At 46.4% G+C, this 26485-nt stretch overlaps 1 protein-coding gene across 5 annotated transcripts in view; it reads left to right on the top strand.

Annotated features, from left to right (window-relative positions):
- PTPRG (protein tyrosine phosphatase receptor type G) overlaps positions 1-26485 on the top strand; it is a 751060-nt gene that overhangs the window by 655898 nt on the left and 68677 nt on the right. For 3 of the 5 annotated variants that reach the window (XM_070455760.1, XM_070455763.1, XM_020891424.2), the window contains 2 exons: positions 6250-6382; positions 17141-17227. In XM_070455760.1, coding sequence (XP_070311861.1) covers positions 6250-6382; positions 17141-17227 — 220 coding nt within the window. The remainder of the gene's footprint in view (positions 1-6249; positions 6383-17140; positions 17228-26485) is intronic. The other 2 variants (XM_070455761.1, XM_070455762.1) reach the window with 2 other exon arrangements.

Genomic DNA, 26485 nt, shown 5'->3' with positions numbered 1-26485 from the left:
AGCCCTTCCTGCAGGGTAGGAAGTGTCTCCTACGGGTCCATCTGATATTTCCCTGCCTGTAGCATTTATAGTACATTGTACTCCGTTTTTATTTGCTTCTACTGGGATGAGAGCCAAGCCAGTAAAAGGCAAACAGCATTAATTCAGTGATGACATATGCCACTGAAAACTGTTTTTCTTTTCTTTCTTTTTTTTTTTTTTTTTTTGAGAAAGCAGAATGGAGGCAGTTTACTCAGATTCTTGTGGATGCTTAAATAAAAGAGGAAGATGATCTGTGGGGAGGTCATTCACCCTCCCCCCGCTCTACACACAAATGCTCAAAGAAGGTTATATATTAGCATTTTGCTCTACATTTCCACTGGAAGATGTTTCTGAAACTGGATCATACTCTGAGTCCCAGGCCTGCCTGGCCTGACATCTTCTGACCCTCCTAGCAGCACCTCATCTGCACAGCACATCCATGGGAGGAGAAGGGGGCATAAGTTGATATCCCCTTCCCATTTTTATCCTCTTAGACAGAACAGCAAGATGCAGCCTGGAAAGAGTAGGAAAAGGTTCTAGGTTCACAGAGAGGAATGGCCCACGCTGTAAAGATGGAGCAGCAATCTGACTCACTTCTCATTGGTTGAAAACTAAAATCATTTTCAGGATAAAAGCTGGATTGGGAAAGCTGCCTGGTACAGCCTCTCTCGTGAGCCAAGTTAGTGTCTTCAGAATCCTGGTCAGGAGTTTGATTAAACCATGATTTTTGCTTTTGATGATAAGGCTTTTGTAAAAGCCCCAGGTGTATGCGCGTGCGTGTGTCTTCCTGCTGCTTCCTTGGGTCAGAGTACCATACTGCAGGTTGAAATTCAACTGGCCAGAGGGAGCTGGCCGCTGGAGTCGGGTCAAGAAAGCAGGTCTTCTGTTGCATTTGGGAGCAGTGAGGACTGTGGCAAACCAGTGAGCCATAGCTTGGCCTTAGAGAGTATGCTCCTTGCTTCCAACTGATGTTTGCCATCTGGGAATTCAGATCTGTGATATGGGAGAAGATTTGGAGTAGTTTGTTTTTTTTTTAATTTATTTTTGATTCTGATTTTTTGCTGAACTCTCTTGTTTGGGAAATCTTGGCACCTACCTCACAATTTAATAATTCCCAGGGGAAGGGTGCCAACCCACACGTCTGTGGGCTGCCAGTTCACACTGCCCATGGCAGGCAGGAATGGCTGGGCTGGTTCTGCTGGTAAAACCAGACCAACTGGACAGATCAGAGACGGAGGCAAGAAGGTGCTATGTTAACCCAGTGGTCCTGCACTTGTCCTGGTGTCAGAGTTTGGGCATCACAAAGAGGCAAACTCTCCTGGAGCTGGACACCCCAGCTCTGCTGTACCATTCAGGAGGTAACTGGGTTATAAGTGAGCTCTGAGTACGAGTGAGCTGCTCCTAACTGTTTTGTTGTGCAGTCGCTCAGTCATGTCTGACTACAGCATGCCAGACCTCCCTGTCCTTCACTGTCTCCCAGAGTTTGCTCAAATTCATGTCCATTGAGTTGGTGATGCCATCCAACCATCTCATCTTCTGTCGTCCCCTTCTCCTCCTGCCTTTGATCTTTCCCAGCATCGGGGTATTTTCTACTCCTAACAGTTTGGAGCATCTAATTTTATGACAGTCAGCAATGTCGCCTGGTTGAAAGGAAGAAAAGAACGAATGTTCTCTGGACACAGGTGCTGGGCTGAATGCTTGACTGCTCAGGGCCGGCTTTCTGAGGATGCAGCCCACGTGGTCACACAGCCCTGTGCTCAGAAGGCCCCGTGTTACATGTATGTTCTGCTGCCACCTCTTGAAACTCTTCAGTAAGTTTTGAAAAAGAGGCCCCATGATTTCCTTTTGCATCTCGCATAGTCTGCTTTGCGTAGGTTATCTTATTTAATTCCCCTAAGTCCCTCAAGAGGTGAGCATTGTCCTCTGTTTCCCTTTGATAGAGGAGTGACCAGAGGCTCAGAGACAGACAGTCAGTTACCCAAAGTCACAGAGTGGAAGAGGCCTGAGGCAGGATTTGTATCAGAATTTGCAATCCTGGAGGGCAGGATCTTGGTTTCTCTGAAAAGTCAGTAGTATGTTCTAGCGTTTGGGGCCTTGGCATGGGGAAGATTGTTGGGAGACCGAGGGCTTGGGGGGAAGAGTGTAGACCCAGCTCAGGTGGCAGGTTATGTGTTCCTAGTTAATTTCTAGTAGTTGACTGATGGCACTTTCTCCTTTGAGGGCCTGCTGGGCCATACCGCGAGTCAGGCAACAGGACCAGGGTTTCTTCCTGAAGCACGGCAAGAAGCAGGGTGCAGTCTAGTCTTAGGACAGACTTTGAGGTTCTGGCTCTTCACTGGCGGTCACCTCACAGGCCGCCTCCACTGCCGACGCCCCCAGAATCCACTTGCGGTTCTGTGTGATTGCCACGCATGCCCTCGTATTTTATAGGGGGATTCAGATTCTGCAGACACCTGACGAGTGCTCTCCATTTGCCTGGTGCTATGCTAGGGTGCTGAAGGGGGAGAGGACGGTGGTGGTGATGGTGGTTGTCACAGTTGATATTGTTAAGTAGGTGCTTATGGGTGCCAGGCAGCTCGCTAAGGGTTTTATCGAATTAACTCGTGTAATCGTCACACCCCCTCCCACCCCACTGTAGTGGGAAGTATCATTATTTCCATTTACAGATGCCAAAACTGATGCCCAAACATCAGTTAAGTAACTCCCCAAGTGTTGCGTGACTAGGAAGAGACAGAGCTTTATTACTGTTCTGTACGGAGACCATCAGGCCTGCTCTGGGGGACCTTAGAGTGAAGTAATAAGAGAGTGCTTGGCATTACATGTGCTGTAAGAAAAGTGCATGATGACAACCACCATGGCGAGGATTAGAGGATTTACTTAGTGTTTGCTCAGTGCCGGGCACACGTCTAAGCATTCTGCTTGTGTCTTGAGTTTTCCCACCACATCAGGGAAATAGGTTCTTGTCTCCCCCTTTTATAGATGAAGAACTCCAGGCCCTGAGTGATGCAAGTTATCAGTTAGAGGTCATGTAGAAAGTGGCAGAGCCAGGGTTCAAGCCTGTAATCTTAACTGCGCCTTCCAGAGAGCACAGACCACGGGTTTGGGGAGAATTCACAGAGGAGCTGATTCCTACACCTGACCCAGGATGGAGGGATCAGCAGGAGCTTCTGGGGACAGGATGGAGCAGTGTTCCCGGGCGGTGAGCTCAGCAGGGTCAGAGGTCGAGAGGTGGCATCATGGCCCCGCTGGTCACTGGATGGGTGGGTGTGGCTGGAACCCATTGCAGCAGAGGTGGGGTAGCAGGAGATAATTGGGGGGCGGGGGCTCACTCATGGAGGACCCTGCTGTCCCCAGGGGCAGTGCGGGATTCCTCAGGAGAAGATGCACTTGACTCTGTGGTCATGGAGTGAAGTTCCAGGCTCCTGGTACCGTGAAGACGAAGCAGGACTCTTGAGTGTTAACATGTAGTCAGCTTTGTTGTGCCCAGGTGGAAATCCAGCGGCACTCCTATTTTTGCCTGGCTTTTAGGTAAACAGCCTAGGCATATCCCGCTGCCCGTCGTTAGTCCAGGTGGAGAACAAACTGCTGTCAAAATAATCCTTAGCTTTTTCTCTCTCACTGCCAGCTGCTGCTGGTCTGAGTTCTCCTCCACAAATGCCACCATTCAAGGGGCTGTCTTGAGAGGGACTTCAGATATTTTTACTCCCTCAACCTCTAAAAAAAAAAAAGTGCTCACACAGGCATGATGAAATGTTAGAAACAGCTCCGTTGTGAAATCGGAGGGAGTTTTGGGCGAGGGTCATTTTCAGTGATTTGAGGATGTGTAGGATGGGGACTTTGCCTTCTGCCTCCTCCCCACCCCTGCCTAACCATGCAGTAGCCCAGACAGGAAGCCTCTTCTGTGTGAAGGAGCGGAGAGAAATAAGACACTGGGTATACCAGGACTTCCCGGGGTGGAAAATGAGTTCCCTGGTCATAAGGCGTTTACGTCAGCCCTCCTGCCATATTTTCCATGAACAGCACCATCGCCACTTTGAGATTCCCCACCACCGGCCACATGATTACCTGGCTGGGCTGCCCCCTGCTGGAGCCCTGCAAAATTCTTATTTGCAACTGATTCTTTCTGTGGCCGGTGACCGGAGGTTCACAATGAAAGCACGATACATAGAGAGAGATTGTACATCTGACGCTTGTCCGCCTCAGCTTACAATCTTGCAGGACATGTCCTCTGGCCTAAAACCAGTTCCCTTCATCCAGCCTACAAACCATGGCTGATGGGGCCTCCAACTCTCCATTTTGGATCACCCCCCTCTTCATTCTCATACCCCCTCTACTTCAGCGCTCTCTCTCCAGAACACATCCGTACTTGCCCTTGACCTGGCTAACTCACCTTCATCCTTCAACTGCCATCTGAACATCAGGAAGCCCCACCAGAATCCCTGGGCTGAGACCACTGTTCCCCTGGACCCCATGTGCTGCCCCTGGCAATTCCCACCCCACAGACACAGAGTTGTTCCCGTCTGATGTTTTCTTGCCTCCGCATCCCGTCTCGCCATGCCTGGCATGCAGTCGAGACTTGTCAGATAGATGCCTGATGGAAACCTCTGGGGCATGCTATTGTGAGAAATGGGCTAGCACAGTTAGGAAGGCTCTTTATAAATCTCCGATTGCCCTGCTGAGGTTTTTTCATCAGAGTGTGCTGCCTCTGTCTTGTCACCTGTGAGCTGGGCATACGTCTGGTCCCGCCTGTGCATGAAACAAAGGAGAGGATCAAAGTCAATTACATTTGAGGAAACCCAAGAAAAAAGGCTGTAACCCATTTCTTCCTCACTCCAGGTCTTGCCTCTTTAATCATCTGCTCCCGGGGCCAATTACCTCTTTCCTGCTCAGCCCAACCCCTCTCTCCTGGAAACCCAGCCTGATTAGCCCTTCACGTAGTCCATCCAGCACAGGGGTGCTTGGGGCTGGCTGAATGCTGGCCTCATTTTTGCAGAGCAGGAGGAATCCTCGCTGAGCCCTGCAGCCAGCAGTGGAGGTGTCTGTGGGCTTCTCCCTGCCATCACAGGGAAACTTTGCTTTCTCACCACATGCGTCTCCTGACCGTCTCTGTGCTTCTGGGCTCTTCCCAACCCCACGCCGCCCTCTGAGCTTCCTGCGGACCACCTGGAGATTTCCAGGCATCGACCCCACTGTTCATAGATTAGGTTCTCACCTGAGTCTGCTGGGAACTTGTGAAGATCCTTGTGGCCTGAGAGAGAGGAGGAGGAGCTGCTGGGGTAAGAGGTGCTAGCCGACCTGAGAGAATCTTCGACTATTCCGCAAGCTTCCCCTCTTAACCCCCAGACTGGCTACTGTTGAGGGGCTGATGTGTGCTGGGAGCAGAGAGAGACGGGGCTGCCTGTCTGAGAGCCTTTAGAAGGATGGTGTGAGGGGGCAGGTGGGAAATGGGATCAAAGGAAAAGCTTTTGAACCAGATTTGAGAGAAAAACGGGGTCTCTGGGGATCTGGGTGGTGGGAGCTTATGGGCGGAGGAATCTGGGTGCTTTTGCTTGGGTGTGCTATTGTTCAGACTTTGAGAGGCTGGTTGAGATTCTAGGGTGAGAGCACCATTGCCCCAACTTGAGTCCTGCTCCTTCCCCTTGGCCGGGAGACTGGGGGATCCACTCTTGGACAATTGTCCCACCAGGACTGTTAGGGAGGGTGGTTTCCCACAGCAGGGCTAGAGGAGGGGGTAACGGACGCTAAGCAAAGAAATACACACCCGATCAGTCACAGCCGGTTATCTCAGTAAAACCCATCTTTCCTTCCCTCCCTCCTGCCCTGGCAAAACTGCCCGGCTCCCCTGTCCATTTTCCAGAAGCGGGTTCAGTGCTTCGTTCAGACCCGGGCACATTTCTTCAGTATATCCAGAGGCCACTCAGGGCCAGTAGCGTTCTCAGAGCGAGGCTGGGTCTCTGGCATCGGCTCAAGTCTTTTCACAAACATCTGGACCTCTTATCTTCAAACCCATCCCACTGGCGACTACGGGGTGCAGCCTGCAGAGCGGGCCCCGCCTGGCTTGGGACTCCCCAGGCAACGGCGAGGACAGTGGTTTGCCCTTCGTCACCGGGCAGCCCCGTTCCAGGAACCACCCAAAAGTGGAGCAGAGCTCTCCAGCACACTCAGGCTCCCCTGGCTCCCGCGCTCGGCTCGCCTCTGCCCTCTAACTGGCACGGTTTCTCTTTGCAGCAGAGAAGAACACCTCTGGGATGATAAGCCGGCCTTCCCCGGGGAGGATGGAGTGGATCATCCCTCTGATTGTGGTATCAGCCTTGACCTTCGTGTGCCTCATCCTTCTCATTGCTGTGCTCGTTTACTGGAGGTGAGTCGCCAGGCCGCCCTGGCGTGGGCTCGGGTTCCACCGTCAGCACGTGCCCAGTGAGGGGGGCTTGACCAAGGGGAGGGGGCGCCCATGGCCTCTTCACTCAGAAAGGTAAGGCGGCTGCAGTGCGTCTTGTGTTACCACCTGGGAGACCCGCTTTATCTGCAAGAAGCTGGCGATTCAGAGCCTCTGTTGAGATTAAGGCACCCATGATGAGCTCCTAGAATTTAGTGCCAAAGAGGCTTTTGCTCAAAAATCAGGGAGATGCGAGTTCAGATACCAGCCCTGCTACTTGCTGGCTACAAATCCCTTTTCCCACTTTGAGCTTTAGTTTCTGAACCCGCAAAATGAGTTAATAAGTTTTTGAGCTTTCCCAGTTTCTCTGAGACCGCGCTCCACTTTGTCATAACCACATAATAGCACCTCTTGACCTTAAAATTTTTTCCATAGCCTTTTACTGAAAATTCAGTGATAGAACATTTATCATATTCTGTGGCATTTAATACACATAAAGATATGCAATACACATAAAGAGGGCTGATGGTAAGTCATCCTTATACTAGCATCATCCTTGAACTGATTCTCACTGCTTCCCGAGGGAAGCCTATTTGAAGCTTCTATTTAAAAGTTGTGTGTTTTTTCAGCTCCACACTGTCAGCCAGTTTAACTGAGTGAGATAGGCTGGCCCACTTGGCTGCCCTGGCAGGCTTCACCTCTCAGACTGATGTGGGAAGCTTCTGCCCTTTAACAAGCTTCATCAGTAATGAACAGGGGTCATGTTCCCCCCACTTCTGTCCATTCATTCAATGAATTTTGAGCCCCTGTTGTGTTGCAGACACTCTTCTTTCATTGAGCTCACATTTTAGTAGAGGAGACGGGGAATAAGTAAGCCAACAAGATGATGTTAAGTGTGCAATGAGAAAAGTCAGTCTGGAAGGTGGAGGGGGATGCTGAGGCTTTAGGGTGAATGGTCAGAGTGGTGGTGGTGGTTATTGCTTGGTTGCTAGGTCATCTCTGACTCTTTGCAACCCCATGACTGGAACCCTCCAGGCTCCTCTGTCCCTGGGATTTCCCAGGCAAGAATACTGGAGTGGGTTGCCATTTCCTCCTCCAGGGGATCTTCCCGACCCAGGGATCAAACCTTTGTCTCCTCTTGGCAGGCAGGTTCTTTGCCACTGAGCCACCCAGGAAGCCCTCGGAGTGGTTAAAGAATACCTTATCCCTGGTAAGGGGTATTTGTCCAAAGGAGTCGAATGGGCTCCATTTGGGGCAGGTTCCAAGCAGAGGAAACAGCATGTGTAAAGGCCCTGAGGCAGGAATGTGCCTACTATGTTTCAGGAAGAGCCAAGAGCCGTGGCTGGAGCAGATGAGTGTGGGAAGAGAGTGTAGGAAAGGGTATCAGGAAGAAGCAGGATAAAGGGGAGTTGGGTCATGTACAGCTTTGTGAACACTCCAGACCTCTGGAACACATTGCCTTTTACCATGACAGAAGGACTGTTTGGTAGAGAAGTGTTGTGACTCAGGATTCCTTGGCTGTGTTGCAAAGACCCCTGAAAAGGAGCAGGGGCAGGGGCAGAGGCATAGAGACCAGCTAGGAGACTATGAACTTGTCCAAGAAGGAGTGATGGTGGCTCGGATGAAGGCAGCCAAGGTGGGGTCAACAGAATCTGTGAACAGATGGTGTCCCTGGGTCTGTTCTCAGTCGGAAAGGTCAAGGGAATAAGGAAGGGTTCATCTGAGGCCTTCCCCTGGCGTCTAAGGGTAACTGTGGTGCTGTTCGCGCTATAGACCAGCTAGGTGATAGCTGACGTTGTGTTTCAGGGTGAGCCTAGGAACACTAGACTCACGTCCCTGTCACCCTTTCTCCGGGACATGATGGTTTACAAACAGATATTGTCTGGAGCCCACCGATTGGCACATCGGAGGCTGCCTAACATGATCTGCCTAGGGTTAAACTGAACGCCTAGAGGTAACGAAAGGTCTGCTCGCCCTCCCCTTGTCTCTGCTTAGTGCTGTGTGGTTTTATTCGCAGATTCTCCCCGGGAAGGAGCAGAGAGGGCCCACTGCTGCCCCAGGCTGGGTAACCCTGGCAGCTCCAGTGTGAAAAAGCTGCTGTTCCCAGTAGTTTTAGCACAAACCTCAGTGTTATTTCTGCTTGGCCCACCTTGGTTCTCTGCCTACCTGATAAGGATCATGCTGGCCACTGAGGACCGTGGCTGTTTGGCCAAGCAGATGTGGATACCAGGCTGACCAGACAGACATGTTGATGGCAAGCTGCTTGCCGGAAGGGGCTGTGCAATGTCGTAAAGAGAGCTTTTAAGGCCCTTCCCTTCAAGATGTATTTCCCCATGAGTTCATACTGTGTATACTTTTGAAAAACTCAGTGAGTCTGAATTGCACATACGTATTGAATAATATATTATTTCATGGTTAAAATATGTTTAGAATGTTTTGTACATGTTATTTACATGTTAGTTACTATTAGTTGCTCAGTCACGTCCAACTCTTTGCGACCCCATGGACTATAGCCTGCCAGGTTCCTCTATTCATGGGATTCTCCAGGCAAATATACTGAAGTAGGTTGTCATTCCCTTCTTCAGGGGATCTTCCTGACCCAGGGATCAAACCCAGGTCTCCTGCATTGCAGGCAGATTCTTTATCATCTGAGCCACTAGAGCAGCTGATATTCATATTACATGTGTATATTCAAAGCTTGGTTTAAAGTAACGAGAGGTTTAAGCCTCCTTCAGTAGATACTGCCTGTGAGTGGAGGTGTTTTGTTGTTGTTTTGGAGGGGGAGTTTTTTGAATGCGTGATTTTCTTTTTTTTAACAATTTTATTTACTTTTGGCTGTGCTGGGTCTTTGCTGCTATGCGGGCATTTCTTTTATTGCAGCGACTGGGGTTCCTTTCCAGCTGCAGTTGGAGGCGTCTCCTTGCTGTGGCTTCTCCTACTATGGAGCACAAGCTCTGGGGCGCACAGGCTTCAGTAGCTGCAGCGCGTGGCTCCCAGGCTCTCGAGCACAGGCTCAGTCGTTGTGGTGCACGGGCGTGGTTGCTCCGCAGCACGTGGGATCTTCCCAGATCAGGACTCAGACCCGTTGTCCTGCATTGACAGGCGGATTCTTTACCACTGAGCCACCAGGGAAGCCTGTGAGTTTTTACCAGACTCCTAACATGCCAGTACACAGGAATGAGAGCAAAGGAGAAACTTCTTTCAGGACAAGCAAAGTGAAATTGAATTAGCATCAGGACAGATGAGCTGGCCAATCATGAGAACAGCCTAGAGGGAACAAGGATTTTTTTTTCCTTTTTTCAAGTATTTTTTTTTTCTTTATTATTAACGTGAAAGAGAGATGTGTTGGGAGAGTCCACAGAGAAAATGCATACATGCTGAAGGGATGGGCGTTCCCCTCTAGCAATGCGGTTTTGAGGCTGAAACTACAGGGCTCCTTTCCTGCCTCTGAGGCACAGTGAGAGCAGATGGCTGGCAAGCAGACTTGACGTAAGTAGAACACAGAGGCAGATGAGGACCTCCTGGAGTGTTTCCTCAGGTGGCAGGCCTCATGCTGAGGTTTCAAACCAACTCGCCATGGTGGCAGTTTCCATAAATGAGGACTGAGTCTTCGCAGCTATTGCTGTGGTTTCTGCATGTTCACTGAGGCTGAACTGCATGGCCCAGACGTGTAACCCTTCACTCCCATTGGCCAGACATGGTCACACAGCCCCAAGAACACCCGGGAAGTGGGAGAGTTCGCTGGTATTCTTGGAGCACCACCAGAAGTGTCCTCAAATGTTGGCATTATTGGGTTGGGTTTATTGGGTTTCTTGAAAAGGACAGCTTTGGAGGCCAAATACTAGTTTTGTTACATTTGGCCAAAACTGAAAAATATAGATAGGATGGGAAGCCCAGGTGGCTCAGTGGCAAAGAACCCGCATGCAATGCAGGAGACACGGGAGATGTCATTTCCATCCCTGGGGTTGGGAAGATCCCCTGGAGAAGGAAATGGCTCCCCACTCTAGTATTCTTGCCTGGGAAATCCCGTGGACAGGGGAGCCTGGTGGGCATGGGGTCTCAAAGAGTCAGACCACAACTTAGTGACTCAACCTGCAGAAAGTACAGGTGGAGCCCTCAGATATTTTTGTTTCACTGGAAGGTGTACAGAGGTCCACTGGGGACTATCTGAGCAGTATTTTCACAGGTATCAACAGGGGTTTGTGGGAGAAATTTGTTTTGAAACATGGTTGGCTGAGATGTTACTAGTAGCTCCCTCTCAAATTCTCCTTGCCAGGGTCCGCCTTGAAGAGATGTAGTCAAATCCCTAACAATGCAAAAGTTGCTGCAAAGCTAGAAATCAACATGCAGAGCATTTGGGGACAAGGGACAGAGTGGTGGGGCGGCTAATAAGGATTAACTCCAGGAAAATCTTGCCTCCTTTTACGAGGGGTGCCCTGTGTGTGCCTTTTAAATAGTGCAGCCCATGTCAGCATGCAACAGTGCAGAGCTGTACTCATTGCTGTTGAAATGAGGGGGGAGAAATCAATTCCGTACTTTCTGAAGTGTGCCATTTTGGCCCTGTTCCTCCAGACAGTAACAAAATGCACCTTTTGAATGACTACAGTCACAAAGTACATTCTGAGAGCTCCAGCCCCCGTCTCACCAAGACAAGCTGTTTTTATGGCACTAATGTGCTGGCATTCCTGAAAAGATTGGGAGCAGCCCAGCTGCTGCCACTCAGAAACAAGAGGAAATTTTGGAGAAGGTTTCTTTGCGATTTGCATCACTTAAGGCTGATGCTGGGGAAAGAGCTGTATATAGGACGTCCAGTCCATATGCTAGGGCACGCACCTTGTTTGTTTATTATCTTGGAATAACTTAACACCGTGTAAGCCATTAGCGTCCACTTAGAATTTTCAGGATTGGGAAGATATTTTTAAATTTTTTTTTCCTGTAACCTTGAAGAAAACTGCTTTGAAGGTAGCTCTTCTCTCTCTGATGAGCAAAGAAAAGCCTTACCCCTGAAATGGCTTCATACATCTTAAGGTCTAAACAGCCAAGAGTCTTTTACTGAGTATTCAGCATATCACACATGTGCTACAGGGATTTCATTGCCACGTAATTAAACATTCAAATCCTCGGAATTATTACATCCATTTTTGCAGATCAGAAAACTAAAGTTTGGTAAAATCACAAGTGAGAGCATTCATCTCTAGTGGCTACTGGATTTGAACCCAGCCAATGTGACTTCAGGTGGCACAGGGGTAAAGAATCCACCTGCCAGTGCAGGAGATGCAAGAGATACAGGTTCAGTCCCTAGTCTGGAAGATCCCCTGGAGTAGGAAATGGCAACCCACTCCAGTATTCTTGCCTGGAGAACCCCACAGACAGAGGTGCCTGGAGGGCTCCAGTCTATGGGGTCGCAGAGTCAGACACGACTGAGTGCACAGCACAGGGTGACTTCGTTGCATTATTTGGCCTAGATGAGGAATAGCTTGTCTGGAGGCATTCACTTCCTTCCACAGTCTGTTTTTATAGCTCATTTGCTTGTTGAAAAGATCTTACGGTTTGGACTTGCCAAAGTCGCAAAGGAGAAAACTCGAGGACCAGCTCTATTTTCAGGTGTTTAAGAAGCAGAATAGATTTTGATGCTGAGTAATACCATCTACCTGTCCTGTTCTTCATCCCAGCTCATCAGTGCTATCTTACCTTGATGACAAATTGAGCATCTCATTGACCATAATTGTAGCTTGGGAGAGAACTTTCCAGAAGTGTAAAACAGCTTTACTTCTCAGGTTCAGAGTGAGCTGAGCTAAGTACAGAGACTCCAGAAGAGCAAACTGGAAAGTCTTAAGTGGGGATTGTTAAAAAGTAACCCCCATTGGTTGAAGTTTGGTAGTAGAAGGATTTCACTTTCTGGTCTGAGAAATCCACATCCCTCTTGAGCACACGACTGAACCATCTGTAAATTCCATGGTACATCAGTCCATACCAGTTTAGCGTCATAGACAGGTGGAAAAAGGTCTCTCTTTTTACTCTCATCTTTAGACTCCCAGAAATTTTGCCCTCTGTCAGTGCCTCCTCATTTAGAATGCTGTTCGTGAAAGCAAGTGTGTTTTGTTGACACGGCAATTTTTCTCTCTCCTAGATGTCTGGGGGAGACAGTGTAATAAATAGGAAGGAACATACACTGCAAATGTGCACGGGGTTTGAGTTGGCATGACAGTGGCTCCGGCAAACAGACAGATGCACATGAGGTCAAGTGTGGGCATGTGCGGACATCCTTCTTGCTGGAGGAACGGTTGACCACGTGTGCCCAGCAGAGCTCGGGTCCCTCCTGGGTTCCACAGTAGCAGCAGTACTGTGAGCCGGGTGCAGACTCTCTGCCCATCTGCTCTAGCGGCAGGTGCTTCCAAGCCTGCTCTCCAATCACTGGATTTGGTTTAGACATTTGTCTCCCACCCCATCCCAGGAAGGTCACAAAGGAGCTGGTGCAGTAGCAATGATTCCTCCTGTGCGTGACTATGAACAAGCTAGCAGGGAGGAAGCATGATAATAGTCACAATAATAATAATATTATTATTAAGTAATAATAATATTATTATTAAATAATAATAATAATAAGCGCAATAATAAATAAGTCACAGCAGCCAATAGTGGTGAATTAGCATAAAGCAAACGTGACATGACTTAATCCTCACAGCAGCCACGGGTGTTGGCCACAGTGTTAGGGACTGTTCCTTCCTTCCCATTGGAGGAAACGGTGTCCCGAAGGGGAATGGACTTGCCCAGGATCACAAGCTAGTACCTTTGAGAAGTGCAATTGACCTTGTTTTTTTTGGCTGTGCCATGCAGCATGTGAATTCTTAGTTCCCTGACCAGGGATTGAACCCATGCTCCCTGCAGGGGAAGTGTGAACCATTGGACCACAAGGGAAGTCCCTACAGTTGACATTCGAACAACGCAAGTTTGAACTGCAAGGATCGACTTATACTTTGGGTTTTTTCTAGTAGTCACCGCTGCAGGACTATGCAGTCTGGTGTTGGGTTGAATCCATGGAATCACAAATGTCGAGGAACTCTGGATACAGAAGGCCAAGTACATTGTATGCAGATTTTTGACTGTGCAAAATGTTGGCACCCTTATCTCCATGTTCAAGGGTCAGCTGTACTCAAACCTAGGCCTTCGTTTTGTTTTATTGACCGAAAAGACCCTTTACAGGTGGCTCATGTATTCCTTCCTTCCTTCGTTTATTTGAAGACATTTCTTAAGCATCTAGTTTGTGTCAGGCACTGGAGATAAGGCGAGAAGACAGAGGTCCTGTCTCAGGGAGTGTGTAGGCGGTCTTCCTGGTGGCTCTGTGGTAAGGAATCCGCCTGCCAATACGGGAGACACAGGTTTGATCCCTAGTCGAAGATCCCACATGCCTTGGAGCAGCTAAGCCCATGCGCCGCAGTTATTGAGCCTGTGCTCTAGAGCCCAGGAACCCCAACTATTGAGTGGGTTGGGGGTGGGAACCCCAACCCCATGTCTTGCAGCTACTGAAGCCCACATGCCCTAGGGCTCTTGCTCCGAAGCAAGAGAAGCCACTGCAATAAAAAGCCTGCACGCCACGGCCAGAACATAGCTCCAGCTTGCTGCAACTGAAGAAAAATCCCACGTAGCAACAAAGACCCAGCACAGCCGAAAATAAATAAATAAAGTTATATTTTTAAAAAGTGCGTAGGTTAACAGAATAGATGAACAGGTAGAAAAAGGTTGTCCCAAGTAGAGGTTACAAACTGGTGGCCTGTTTTACTGGTTTTGTGTAGCTGACCTCTTATTTTTAGAAATGAGAATTACTTTGAAAATGGGAAGATTTTGTTGAAAACTCCCACTGTCTGGATTCTCATGAGAAACACTGAGGTGTGAGGCCACTGTTCGCACACTCTCTCATGGCACTAGTGGGCTGCACAGACCTGACTGTGGGTCCCTGCTCCCGGGTCTTCCCATCTCTGCCCTGCCCTCGTATGTGCATTCCCACGGCCAGTGGTGATGAAGGGAAACTGTGCTCTGGGAGGTACTTGACCATCGCCAGAGCTGGGCAGAAGGGAGTCAGGGACGGCTTCTTGGAGGAGATGTTTGGCTCTGATGTTCATAGAACTGAGAAGAAGGACAGGTGTTCAGAGTGGAGGAAACTGTGTGTGAGCTGATAGAGCAGCATGTGTTCTTGTGTTTGGTACTGCTTGGGGAAAAACACTGGGACTGCCCTTCCTCTTTGCAAAATGAAGTCCACTTTCATGGGCAGCCTCAGATTCTTTATAAGGGAATCTGGGGCATGTATAAAGGCACTGGGTCAGTCTGAGCTGCTCTTCTGCGTCTCATGTGAGGGAGGGAATGAGGATCAAAAGATAGGTTTACGTGCAACTTTTCTCAAGTCTGGAAAAAGTCAAGCTTCCAAGTCATAATTTTTGGTGGCTTTGTGTGATCACCTTTATCATTTTGGAAACAAACCGCCCTCAGGGCCACTTGTATTCCAAGCATCATTTTTTTCTTTTATAATCTGATAACTGCTCATGTCACTCACCTCTGTCCAAAACGTGTACCTGTAGCCATAGTTCAAGAAGGTTTTAATGTAATCATTAGGAATAATTGTTGCAATCCAGCTCTTCAAAGCCTGACAGTGTGTGGAGCCAGTGGGGAGAAGAAAGTGCGTTTCCTAATGCTGAAACGTGGCTTGCCTCCGAGGATTTTTTCTAAAGACTTGGTTGTGTCTTGCTCTGAGATGCTAAAAGATCATGGGGGTGGGGAGCCTTTAGAGACCCAGCTGTTACCTGCTTTTTTTTTCTTTTCTCTGGACAGCTGTGTGCAGGGGAATCTGGGTCACGTGGCAGATCCCAGGCAACTTTTTGCTCAATAACTGTTTCCCAAGTGGCTACTCAGGGCCCTTTCAGAATTCAGGAGACCCATCCGTTGTTATAGTAACCAGCCCCCTGCTGTCGAGTTGGCCCTGAGATGCCAGCCGAAGCTCTTGGAAGCAGGGAACACGTAGCCACTTAGACAAAAGCAGGGAGAAACTCACCACTAAAGATTATGCACTGTGATACTTAAGAGACAGGACTGAGTCTGTGAAGAAGTGAATGGATACATTTTTCAACCTTGCTGGCTTTGCAGGAAAGGGAAGCTCCTAGACATATTCAGTGTCGGCTACATCACCGGTGCCTTTCTTTGTATTTCTCAGAATGAAGAGTCCTCCCTCCCAGGGTTGATGAGGTCTGTCTTGTTGGGTTTCTCAGGTAGCCCCCTCGATTATTTGGGATATTAGTTTTGTAGCATTTGCTTCTCAGCGGAGTGTTGTCAGTTTACAGGGTGGGAGTTTGAAGCGCCTGCGATTGTGTGTGAGGAGAAACTGCGGAGATAGCCGGCTCAGCTCCAAAATTCCTGAAAGAGTGAGTCTGGCAGAATTCAGAGTAGGGCTAAGGGTTGAGAAGAAGTCTAAATATTTTAGGAAGCTGCAAATTTCAAGTTCTTATGAAAATTTGCAAAAACACTCCCAACACACTCGTGATTCCCCGGGATTAATGTTGGTAGCCGCGCTGTGTGTGTGAGAGAGAGGTTTTGAGGACAGTTGTTGCAGTTCCACTGTGTGCTCAATAGAGGGAGACAAGGAGTTCTGAATTATAGCACCCTCCCCCCTCCACTACTTTTTAATCATTTTCCCAAGTTTTGACTTATCCCTCATTTGGTTTCGGCACCAAGCTCTTTCACCCACTGTCAAGGCTATTAATTATCAACATAAAGGAAACCTTGTATTGATGGAGAGGAAAAAACTAACAGTTATGCATTAGCGAAAGTCCATTCCGAGAAGCAGGAAGCCACCAAGACAATCAGAAGTTCACAAATGTTCTTTGAAATCGCGTCCTGAATGCAGAGTTCTGCATGAGATTAAGAAGAACTTCCAAAAAAGGAGAACGTTTCCATATCCTTGTTAGTCTTTACTGTTCTATTAATGGAGTTGAGAAAGAATAGAAAATCCTTTTGATGTGAAATCCTATAGCGCAGGTGGTTTGGGGGTTACATATAATTAAAGCAACATTTCTCAGGGTGACCACAGTGCATCTTTTTAAATACTAGAGCCAAGGTTCCAGTGCTCTGCTTATTTAAGTATTAAGAGGAAATTAAATGTCAGACCTAGTGTACTGCAGTCACTTGCCCGCTGCTACCCCACCCCTGTATCTGAGGTGCCCTCGTGTGATTCCACCCCCTGTATTATGAATCAAAGTGTCTTTCCAGAGATGAGAGACATGCATGGGGAAAAGACCAAGCCCCAGACCAGTCTCACAGCACCAGTTTCAGAGAAATTGGTGGCAGAAATGAGGTTCATTCAAACGGTGCCCAACCTGTTCCTGCCAAGTTGTGTTTATCCCAGTGGTGTTTTAAGCCATCCTATTTGCCAGAGGAGCTTGTCAAAGGTGGGAGGCTCATCAGAAGCCGTTACTGGGTCGGTGGTATCCTTAACCTTCTGATCACAGTGGGGGTGATAACAGATTGCTAGTATCTTAAAGACTGCTTTTTAAGAGCAGAATTTCCCTGTTTGCATTTCTTACCTCAGTTGTGAAAAACCTTAAGAAGCCCAGTTATCTTTGTGGGTAAACCCTTCTCTTTGGAGCATGCCCCCAGCGAGGTCTGGTGGTGGGGTTGGTCTGTGAAATGGGAGGGAGGGGTGGCCGATTGAAAGTACTGTCTTCTACACCTGTTCTCTTCTGTTTTTTGTCCATTTAGAGGGTGTAACAAAATAAAGTCCAAGGGCTTTCCCAGACGTTTCCGTGAAGTGCCTTCTTCTGGGGAGAGAGGAGAGAAGGGGAGCAGGTGAGGGGCAGTCAAGCTGAAGGTGGGGAGGGGGTCTCTTTGGCCGGGATTGGCTTGCCGGATTTTTGTTCTGTTGCCATGGAGAGTCAAGCCTTCCAGACAGCCCAGTGCTGAAACTCACCTGTTCTACCCCAGCTCCCAAAAGGATGGCTTGCAAACACCAGTGCGGCTGGCGGGCAGTGGGTAGCGATGCCAGTATGTCCTGTGTGTGCTTGCTTTGCCTGATTTTGCCGTTGGAGGGGGATGTTTTTTATTTCTAGGATGGGGATATTCTATGTTTATGTGTTTGTATGTCTGTTGCATCCCTTTTCTTTCTTAAATTTCAGATGTTTGCATGTTTGAGAGCTTTAAAACCACTTTATGCATGCATTTAGCCTTATGAGTGAAAAGTATCTTTTAGAAACCTAAATTTGTCAATGAGTTAAAGAAGAAGGGCTGGAAGAAAACAGAGAAATAAATGGGTTACAGCATGTTTTTTTCCACAAGAAGGCTAAAATTCAAATAAATACAAGAGTTTTTGATGACTTGAGTACTTGAAAAAATTATTGTCCTGGAGAGATTTATAATAAACCTTTAGAAGTCAGGGTTATGTAATCTTAATCACCACACGTAAGCCCTTGATACTTTCTGTAAGGCTTATCTAGGCAAACTCTACTTAAGATGATAATTAATACTTTAATATTAAATGGCCACTTAGAATAATTCACTAATCAATGTTTCGTTGTGAGTAGACCCTTGTTCCTTTTCAGTGAACCAGTTTATTGAATTTATATTCGACTTTTTGCATGAACTTATTTGTCTCCATTGGTTGTGGCTAAAACAGATGATGAGATGAAATTGTAGCTATGTACCCACTATAATCTGGGATAGCTGTGAGATCTAAAAAGGTATAGTATAAGAATTGTGGAAGATTAATGAGGAATTCTATGATCTATCTTCTTTTAACCTGAACAGTGCAATTTTGGGCTTTTAGAGAAAGGCAGTAACTGCTAACTGGTAATGCAATTATTCTTTCTATCATCTCTTTTTCTTTATTGAAGTCTTTAATTTTGAATCCCATTTTCAACACTTCAAGAGTAAAAACTGAAATAGAAAACCCTCTGTATAAGTTTTAGATTCAAAGATCTAGTCTTAAGAGAAAGACCTTGGACCTCACTTAAATGACCAACTTTCATGCCCAGCTCATTATAAATATAATGTAGTTTTGACTCTTAACACTTTAAAAAGCCATCATTACCTTGTGAATGGTACAAAGATAAATGCCCATCCAGTTTCTAAGTCCTTTCCAGACACAATGCCACAGCCAGGTGGACTGTTACTAGCTCTGATTTTTGTATTTGGCCCCAAATGAGCGAGTGGGCTCGTTAGAGAGGCTATGTTTTGTTATAAAGCACTCAGTCCCTCTGGTATCTTCTCTACCTCTGAGTGCCAGAAGCTTGGGGGAAGAACAGTTTTATGTAGGTCTAGAAGTTTCCCGAGGACTATCTTGGGAAACTGCAAGTATTTATAGAATTCACCTACTTGTGAATCATAGTTTTGACTTTACTTTTTTTTTAATAGTGTAGCAGCTAAGACAGACCTTGGCTCAGGGAGTAGTAGCTTCTAACTGCAGCTCTGCCTCTTTTGTGACTATGACCTTGAGTTATTTACCTAAGCTCTCTGAGCCTCAATGGACTCCTCCAGAAAATGGGTCTGTGATGGTTCCTTGTCGTGGAGTTGTTGTGAGGAGTAAATGTAATATGTATAAAATGCTGACTGTGTGAGATCTATTACACCATCAGAAGACAAGGAGATCGAGGCTCTGAGAAGTTATTTGTTAGGGCCACGCTGCTCAGGCGACCCAGTGGGGACGGCCCCCTCTGTGGTCTGAGACCCGAGCGATGACCCTTCTCACACCCCCACGTGCTGTGCTAACCACTCCCTGGTGAAGACCTGGGCCGCATGCTGACCTGATCTGCAAGTCTCTGCTCTTCTCCTCCTGGCTGCCCCGCCATACTCTCTCTCCCAGGCTGCTGCAGGAAGGTGCCCTTCCATCGGCTCCTCTGGCTCCCACCTTGTCTCCTTTGTCTAACCTCACTGGCTTTATCACTCCTCCTCCTCCTTTGTGGGAGAGAGGGCCCTGGGCAGTCCCAGAGTGGACACGATCGCCAATGCAGGACCAAGGCTGTAAGAAGTCGTTGTTGATGATACCCTCCAGAAAGGAGAAGAAAAGGCAGTGAAAATCAGATCCAAATATTTACTTTCTCAAGCAAGTTGTACGTTTAAATTTGGAATAGGTAATAATTGACATGGTTCAGAAAGCAAAATGTATGAAATTATATTTACCCTGAGATCACTATCTCTTCACCCAAACACCCGCCTGCTTCCTGCCCCATTGTAGACAAGTAACCATTCAGTTCAGTTCAGTTTAGTCGCTCAGTCGTGTCCGACTCTTTGCGACCCAGTGGACTGCAGCACGCCAGGCTTCCCTGTCCATCACCAGCTCCCAGAGCTTGCTTGAACTCATGTCCGTCGAGTCAGTGATGCCGTCCTCTGTCGTCCTCCTCTCCTCCTGCTTTCAATCTTTCCCAGCATCAGGGTCTTTTCCAGTGAATCAGTTCTTCACATCAGGTGGTCAAAGTATTGGTGCTTCAACTTCAACATCAGTCCTTCCAATGAGTATTCAGGACTGATTTCCTTTAGGATTGACGGGCTGGATCTCCTTGCAGTCCAAGGGACTCTCAAGAGTCTTCTCCAACACCACAGTTCAAAAGCGTCAGTTCTTCAGCTCTTATCTGTCTTTATGGTCCAACTCTCACATCCATACATGACTACTGGAAAAGCCATAGCTTTGACTACACACACCTTTGTCAGCAAAGTAACATCTCTGCTTTCTAATGTGCTGTCTGGATTGGTCATAGCTTTTCTTCCAAGGAACAGGTGTCTCTTAATTTCATGGCTGTAGTCACCATCTGCAGACATTTTCAAACCCAAGAAAAGAGTCTCTCACTGTTTCCATTGTTTCCTCTTCTATTTGCCATGAAGTGATGGGACTGGAGGCCATGACCTTAGTTTCAGCTTTTTCATCTCCTTTTTCACTTTCATCAAGAGGCTCTTTAGATCCTCTTCACTTTCTGCTATAAGGGTGATGTCATCTGCATATCTGAGGTTATTGATATTTCTCCTGGCAATCTTGATTCCAGCTTATGCTTCATCCAGTCCAGTATTTCACATGATATACTCTGTGTATAAGTTAAATAAGCAGGGTGACAATATACAGCTTTGACATATTCCTTTCCCAGTTTAGAATGAGTCCATTGTTGCATGTCTGGTACTAACTGTTGCTTCTTGACCTGAATACAGATTTCTCAGGAGGCAGGTGAGGTGGTCCGGTGTTCCCATCTCTCTTGAAGAATTTCCCATAGTTTGTTGTGATCCACACAGTCAAAGGCTTTGGCATAGTCAATAGAGCAGTAGATGTTTATTTGGAACTCTTGCTTCTTCTATGATCCAATGGATATTGGCAATTTGATCTCTGGTTCCTCTGCCTTTTCTAAATCCAGATTGAACATCTGGAAGTTCTCGGTGTTGAAGCCTGGTTTGGGGAATTTTGAGCATTGCTTTGCTAGTATGTGAGATGAGTGCAGTTGTGCGGTAGTTTGAACATTAGTTTGTGCAGTAGTTTGACATTGCCTTTCTTTGGGATTGGAATGAAAACTGACATTTTCCAATCCTGTGGCCACAACTGAGTTTTCCAAAATTGCTGGCGTATTGAGTGTAGCACTTTCACAGCATCATCTCTTAGGGTTTGAAATAGCTCAACTGGAATTCCATCACCTCTACTAGCGTTGTTCGTTACGGTGCTTCCTAAGGCCCACTTGACTTCGCCTTTCAGGATGTCTGGCTCTAGGTGAGTGATCACACCATCGTGGTTGTCTGAGTCATTAAGATCTTTTTTGTATAGTTCTTCTGTGTATTCTTGCCACCTCTTTTTAATATTGTCTGCTTCTGTTAGGTCATACCATTTGTGTCCTTTATTGTGCCCATCTTTGCATGAAATGTTCCCTTGGTGTATCTAATTTTCTTGAAGAAATCTCTAGTCTTTCCCATTCTGTTGTCTTCCTCTGTTGTTTGCATTGATCACTGAAGAAGGCTTTCTTATATCTCCTTGCTATTCTTTGGAACACTGCTTTCATATGGGTATATCTTTCATTTTCTCCTTTGCCTTTAGCTTCTCTTTTCTCAGATATTTGTAAGGTCACCTCAGACAATCACTTTGCCTTTTTGCATTTCTTTTTCTGGGGGTGACCTTGATCACTGCCTCCTGTATAATGTCACGAAGCTCTGTCCATAGTTCTTCAGGTACTCTATCAGATCTAATCCCTTGAATCTATTTGTCACTTCCACTGTATAATCGTAAGGAATTTGAATTAGGTCATACCTGAATGGTCTACTGGTTTTGCCTACTTTCTTCAATTTAAGTCTGAATTTGTCAATAAGGAGTTCATGATCTGAGCCACAGTCAGCTTGTTCTTGCTGACTGTATAGAGCTTCTCCATCTTTGGCTACAAAGAATATATAATATACATATATATAATATATATATAATCAATCTGATTTGGGTACTGACCATCTGGTGATAACCACGTATAGAGTCTTCTCTTGTGTTTTTGGAAGAGTGTTTGCTATGGCTAGTGCATTTTCTTGGCAAAACTCTGTTAGCCTTTGCCCTGCTTCATTTTGTACTCCAAGGCCAAACTTGACTATTATTCCAGGTATCTCTTGACTTCCTACTTTTGCATTCCAGTCCCCTTGATGAAAAGGATATCTTTTTTGGGTGTTAGTTCTATGAGGTCTTGCAGGTCATCATAGAACCATTCAGCTTCTTTGGCATTATTAATTGGGGCATAGACTTGGATTCCTGTGATATTGAATGGTTGGCCTTGGAAACGAACAGAGATTATTCTGTCGTTTTTGAGATTGCACCCAAGTACTGCATTTTGGACTCTTTTGTTGACTTTGAGGGCTACTCTGTTTCTTCTAAGGGATTCTTGCCCGCAGTAGTATCTGTGGTCAAGAATTAAACTAGGTCATCTGAATTAAACTCTCCCATTCCAGTCCATTTTAGTTCGTTGACTCCTATAATGTCAACGTTCGCTCTTGCCCTCTTCTGTTTGACCACTTCCAATTTACCTTGATTCATGGACCTAACATTCCAGGTTCCTATGCAGATTGTTCTTTACAGCATTAGACTTTACTTCCATTGCCTGTCACATCCACAACTGGGTGTTGGTTTTGTTTTGGCGCCATCTCTTCATTCTTTCTGGAGTTATTTCTCCACTCTTCTCCAGTATCATATTGGACACCTACCGACCTGGTGAGTTCATCTTTCAGTGTCCTATCTTTTCACGTTTTCACACTGTTCATGGTTACCATTAGTACTAGTTAATTGTCTGCTCTTAGAGATGGTTTTGTGTGTGTGTGTGTGTGTGTGTGTGTGTGGATATATATGAATTTACTCAGTATATTCCCTTATCTCCTTTTACAGAGCAAAATACTACATATGCTATCAGAAACCTTTGTTTCACATCACATGATTTTTTTCTCTATGCACATGTAGTTCTCATTCTTTTTTTACAGAAGCACAGTTTTTCTTTGTATAGTTGTGTTGTGATTTATTGCACCATTCCCCCATGGCGGTCATTTTGGTTGCTTCCAAGTCTTATTATGACTGACAGTAGTGTGGTGAATAACTTGATATGTTCTTTTGCAAGTTGATAGGTCTATTTCTAGTGTAAATTCAAGATACTGGCTGTATTCTGAGCCACATCCTTTCATGACTTTGATAGTGCCTGTTTGCCCTGCCCAGGGCAAGGCGGGCTTCTGCCAGAAATGCGTGAGCCTGCCTGTTTACCTACAGCTTCTCCAGCACAGCATGTTGTCAAATTTTGGTATTTTTGCTAACTTTACAGGTGAAAAGGAAAAATGTGTCTGAGTGTATTTTATCAGTGAGGTTACATATCTTTCCAATGGCTCTGCCACTTGTATTTCTTTTACTATAAATTGTCGATCTTTTGCTCATTCTTTCTTTGCATTGCTGGTCTTTTTCTAATCAAGAGAGAGATCTCTTGTCAGCAGTACAGGTTGCAAATGTATTTTTCTAACCTGTACATTGCCTTTTAACTGTGTTTATGCTGCTGCTTTGATGTTGATATAATCAGATTTATCCATAAAGTCTTCTTTTGCTTTCTGAGTTTTGAATTCTCATTGGAAAGTCTTTCCCCCAACCGAGGTTACTTTTTTTTTAAGGTACTTTTATGGCTTCAAATGTTAATGTGAAATTCTTAAATCACTTGGAATGAAACCTGACTGATAGTGTGATGTCTGAATCATTTTTTTCCCCCAGATGGTCCCAAATATTTTAAAAGTACTACAATCTGGGGCTGTTTAGTGGAGAGGCACATAACACCTCAGTCGATCCTTAAAATAGCTCTCACAGCAAAAACCTGACGGACTTAGTTCAGTCACTATGTTCATGAAATAAGTACTTGGCAAAGGTTTTTACCAGGCCACTTTATGATACAGATACTCAGTGATACATGCAGTAAATGAAATGTGAATTTGCATTTACTAGCTCCTGCCTGAAATAAGCTGGACTGTCCTGTCCCTGTTAACCCTTCCAGTCAGCAGGGTGTTGTGTCAGTCTCTTGCAACAGTGGGAAAGATAAGGTGAAGAGTTCCCGAAGCCTCAGTTCAGAAATTGAGAACATCCAGATCAGCGCACTAACAGAACCGGAGTGGACTTGAGGCCTTCTTTCTGGGTATCAGCCGGGAGTATGGCAAGGACTGTCGAGTGCTCACTTTCTTAAAACCAGCTGGAATGTACACATTGCCCTGTTCAAGTTCTGGTCTTGTCAAAATATGGTTCATGAAATTACCTTTTCCTCTCGTATCTCCCGGAAAGCGTTACCAGTACTTGAGGGTGTCTGCAAGGGTCTCCGGGCAAACTTAATGTCTAGCCTGGAAGTTTGCTGCTGCTTCTCTGCGTATTATTTGTTAATTTTCTCCCACCTTCCTAAGATGTTAATTGGAGGCAGTTTGTATCCTCCAATAAAATTCTCACTGCAGAAGTCAGAGTCTTGTCCCTTCCAGTTGTAACCAGAGTTGGATGGGACATCTCTCCTATCCACATGAGATCCAAACTATTTCCAAACATTTTCTCCTTATTTAATATATTTGCTCTGTTACCCCACCCACCCATCATTTCCAAAACAATTTTGTTCGCTTTTCTCTTCCTTTCTCCCATCATCTCCTCCTCACACCAGACAAGCCCCACTAATCCAGAGTATGACAGTCATCTGTCCTAGGATGCCTGGGAGCACCCTCATGTGAATTAGGCCATTAGATTATGCCCACGAGGATATTAGTATTTGTCAGATCTCAACATCCCTTTGAAGGTTTAAAAGAATATGCAAATAAGAAGCACAGGTCTGAATTCCTTTTTTCTAGAAGATGCCTTCCTGAAGAGATACTCTGAGTATAAACCGAGTTTTACAGAGTGATTTCAGATGCAATAAAGGGAACTTAACGCAAGTGAGTGGTTGCACATGAAAGCGTCTCTGCTGAGAACTGACATGGGCCTGCTTTCCAAGGCGGGACCCCTGCTTTATTTCTAGCAGACCCTCCTCTTTAATGAAAAAGCCCATCAACTCCCACAGCCTTTCCCTTCTACTTTTGTCTTTGCTGGTTTGATTTCTTGAGATGTTTTGCCATAATAAATCAATCTGTGTCTTTTTCACATAGCCCTCAATCATCTTCCTCGAAGGCACATGACCACTTTCTATTTATAAGTGGCTCTTATTCATACACGGTTTACTACAGCAGCTCCATTTACAAAAGTAAATATTAACATGATTTCTGTGCTTGACGGCATGAGAATGAATGAGATTATTAGCAAGCATGCCACCGTGACGTTAGGTGAGGGCAGTATACAGATCAGTTAAGATTACTTAATTAATATTCAACAGCAGCTCAGCCACCTGCCTGTTCTAGCCTCCAATTAGCATTTTGAGCTGCACACCATGGACAAACTCCTTGTCAGTCCAGTGTGATTACAGAGCCATTGAGCTGAATTTGAAGACAGTGACTTGGTTCCTAATCCCTGTTTATCAGTATTGGGTAGTTTCATAATCCCAGGCTTCCCTGATAGCTCAGTTGGTAAAGAATCTGCCCGCAATGCAGGAGACCCTGGTTCAATTCCTGGGTCGGGAAGGTCCCCTGGAGAAGGGATAGGCTACCCACTCGAGGATTCTGGCCTAGAGAATTCCATGGACTGTACAGTCCATGGGGTTGCAAAGAGTCAGACACGACTGAGTGACTTTCACTTTCACTTCCATAGTCCCAGGTTTTCATAGGAGTCTGCATATTGTCCTGTGGTCACCCATGCCCCATCAGTTATAGTGATGCTGAGGGAAGTGTTACCATAAGCCAAGGACCCTGGATGAGAACAAGGTCTCAAGCTCACCAAAGAGATGTCCAGTTTGACCCAGGTGTCTAAAGGCTTCAGAAAGTCTCGTATAAGCAGATCCAGATGTCTGCCGTCGGCGGCAGTGGAGTTCCAGACAGCTACGAGATAGAGTCTTCCTGGACTGGAGGTCAGCACTTAGCTTTTGCAAAGTATCTTGTGTCTAAAGTATCCCAAGCTTCCTGTTAGAGGGGCAGAAAGAGATCTGAGTAAGGAAATTGTGAGGACATGTCAGAGGCTTATCTGGGCAGGTACCCAGGAAACCAGGAGGAGCAGAAAGGAAAGCCTTTTGCGGAAGACTGGTCCTTCTGGGTGATTCTTGCAAAGAAATGCGAGACCAGGAGGGCGAACCTGGAAGGTTCCTGCTTATCTCCGTAGTTTTGTTTGAATAGGAAGCCTCTGTAACTTGAGTCTGTTTATTAACAGTGGGCACCACCAGAGCAGCTGGGTGTGTGGGGGGGGTTGGGGGGGGAGGTTCATTTGTCAAGAGGGCCAATTAAACACCCCAGTCTCTCCTGTGCTGGCAACATGCGTGTTCCCATGGGGAGCTCTGGGGACTGGCGTTGATGGCTTTCGCATCTCAGTCCATATCTGCTGCATCTTGACTGGAAGATGTCCTTGGTACGTAGGCTGTGCTGTCTCAAGAGTAGGATTTTTGATTTCTGAAAAACTCTCTCTGCAAAGTATCTGCCTGACTTGAAAGACTGGAAAATTGTTTTTAGAAATTTCAACCTGACACCCATTGTTTGTGACTG

This window comes from Odocoileus virginianus, chromosome 26, assembly GCF_023699985.2.
Source record: "Odocoileus virginianus isolate 20LAN1187 ecotype Illinois chromosome 26, Ovbor_1.2, whole genome shotgun sequence".
Lineage (NCBI taxonomy): Eukaryota > Metazoa > Chordata > Mammalia > Artiodactyla > Cervidae > Odocoileus > Odocoileus virginianus.
This window is presented reverse-complemented; position numbering and strand designations above follow the sequence as displayed.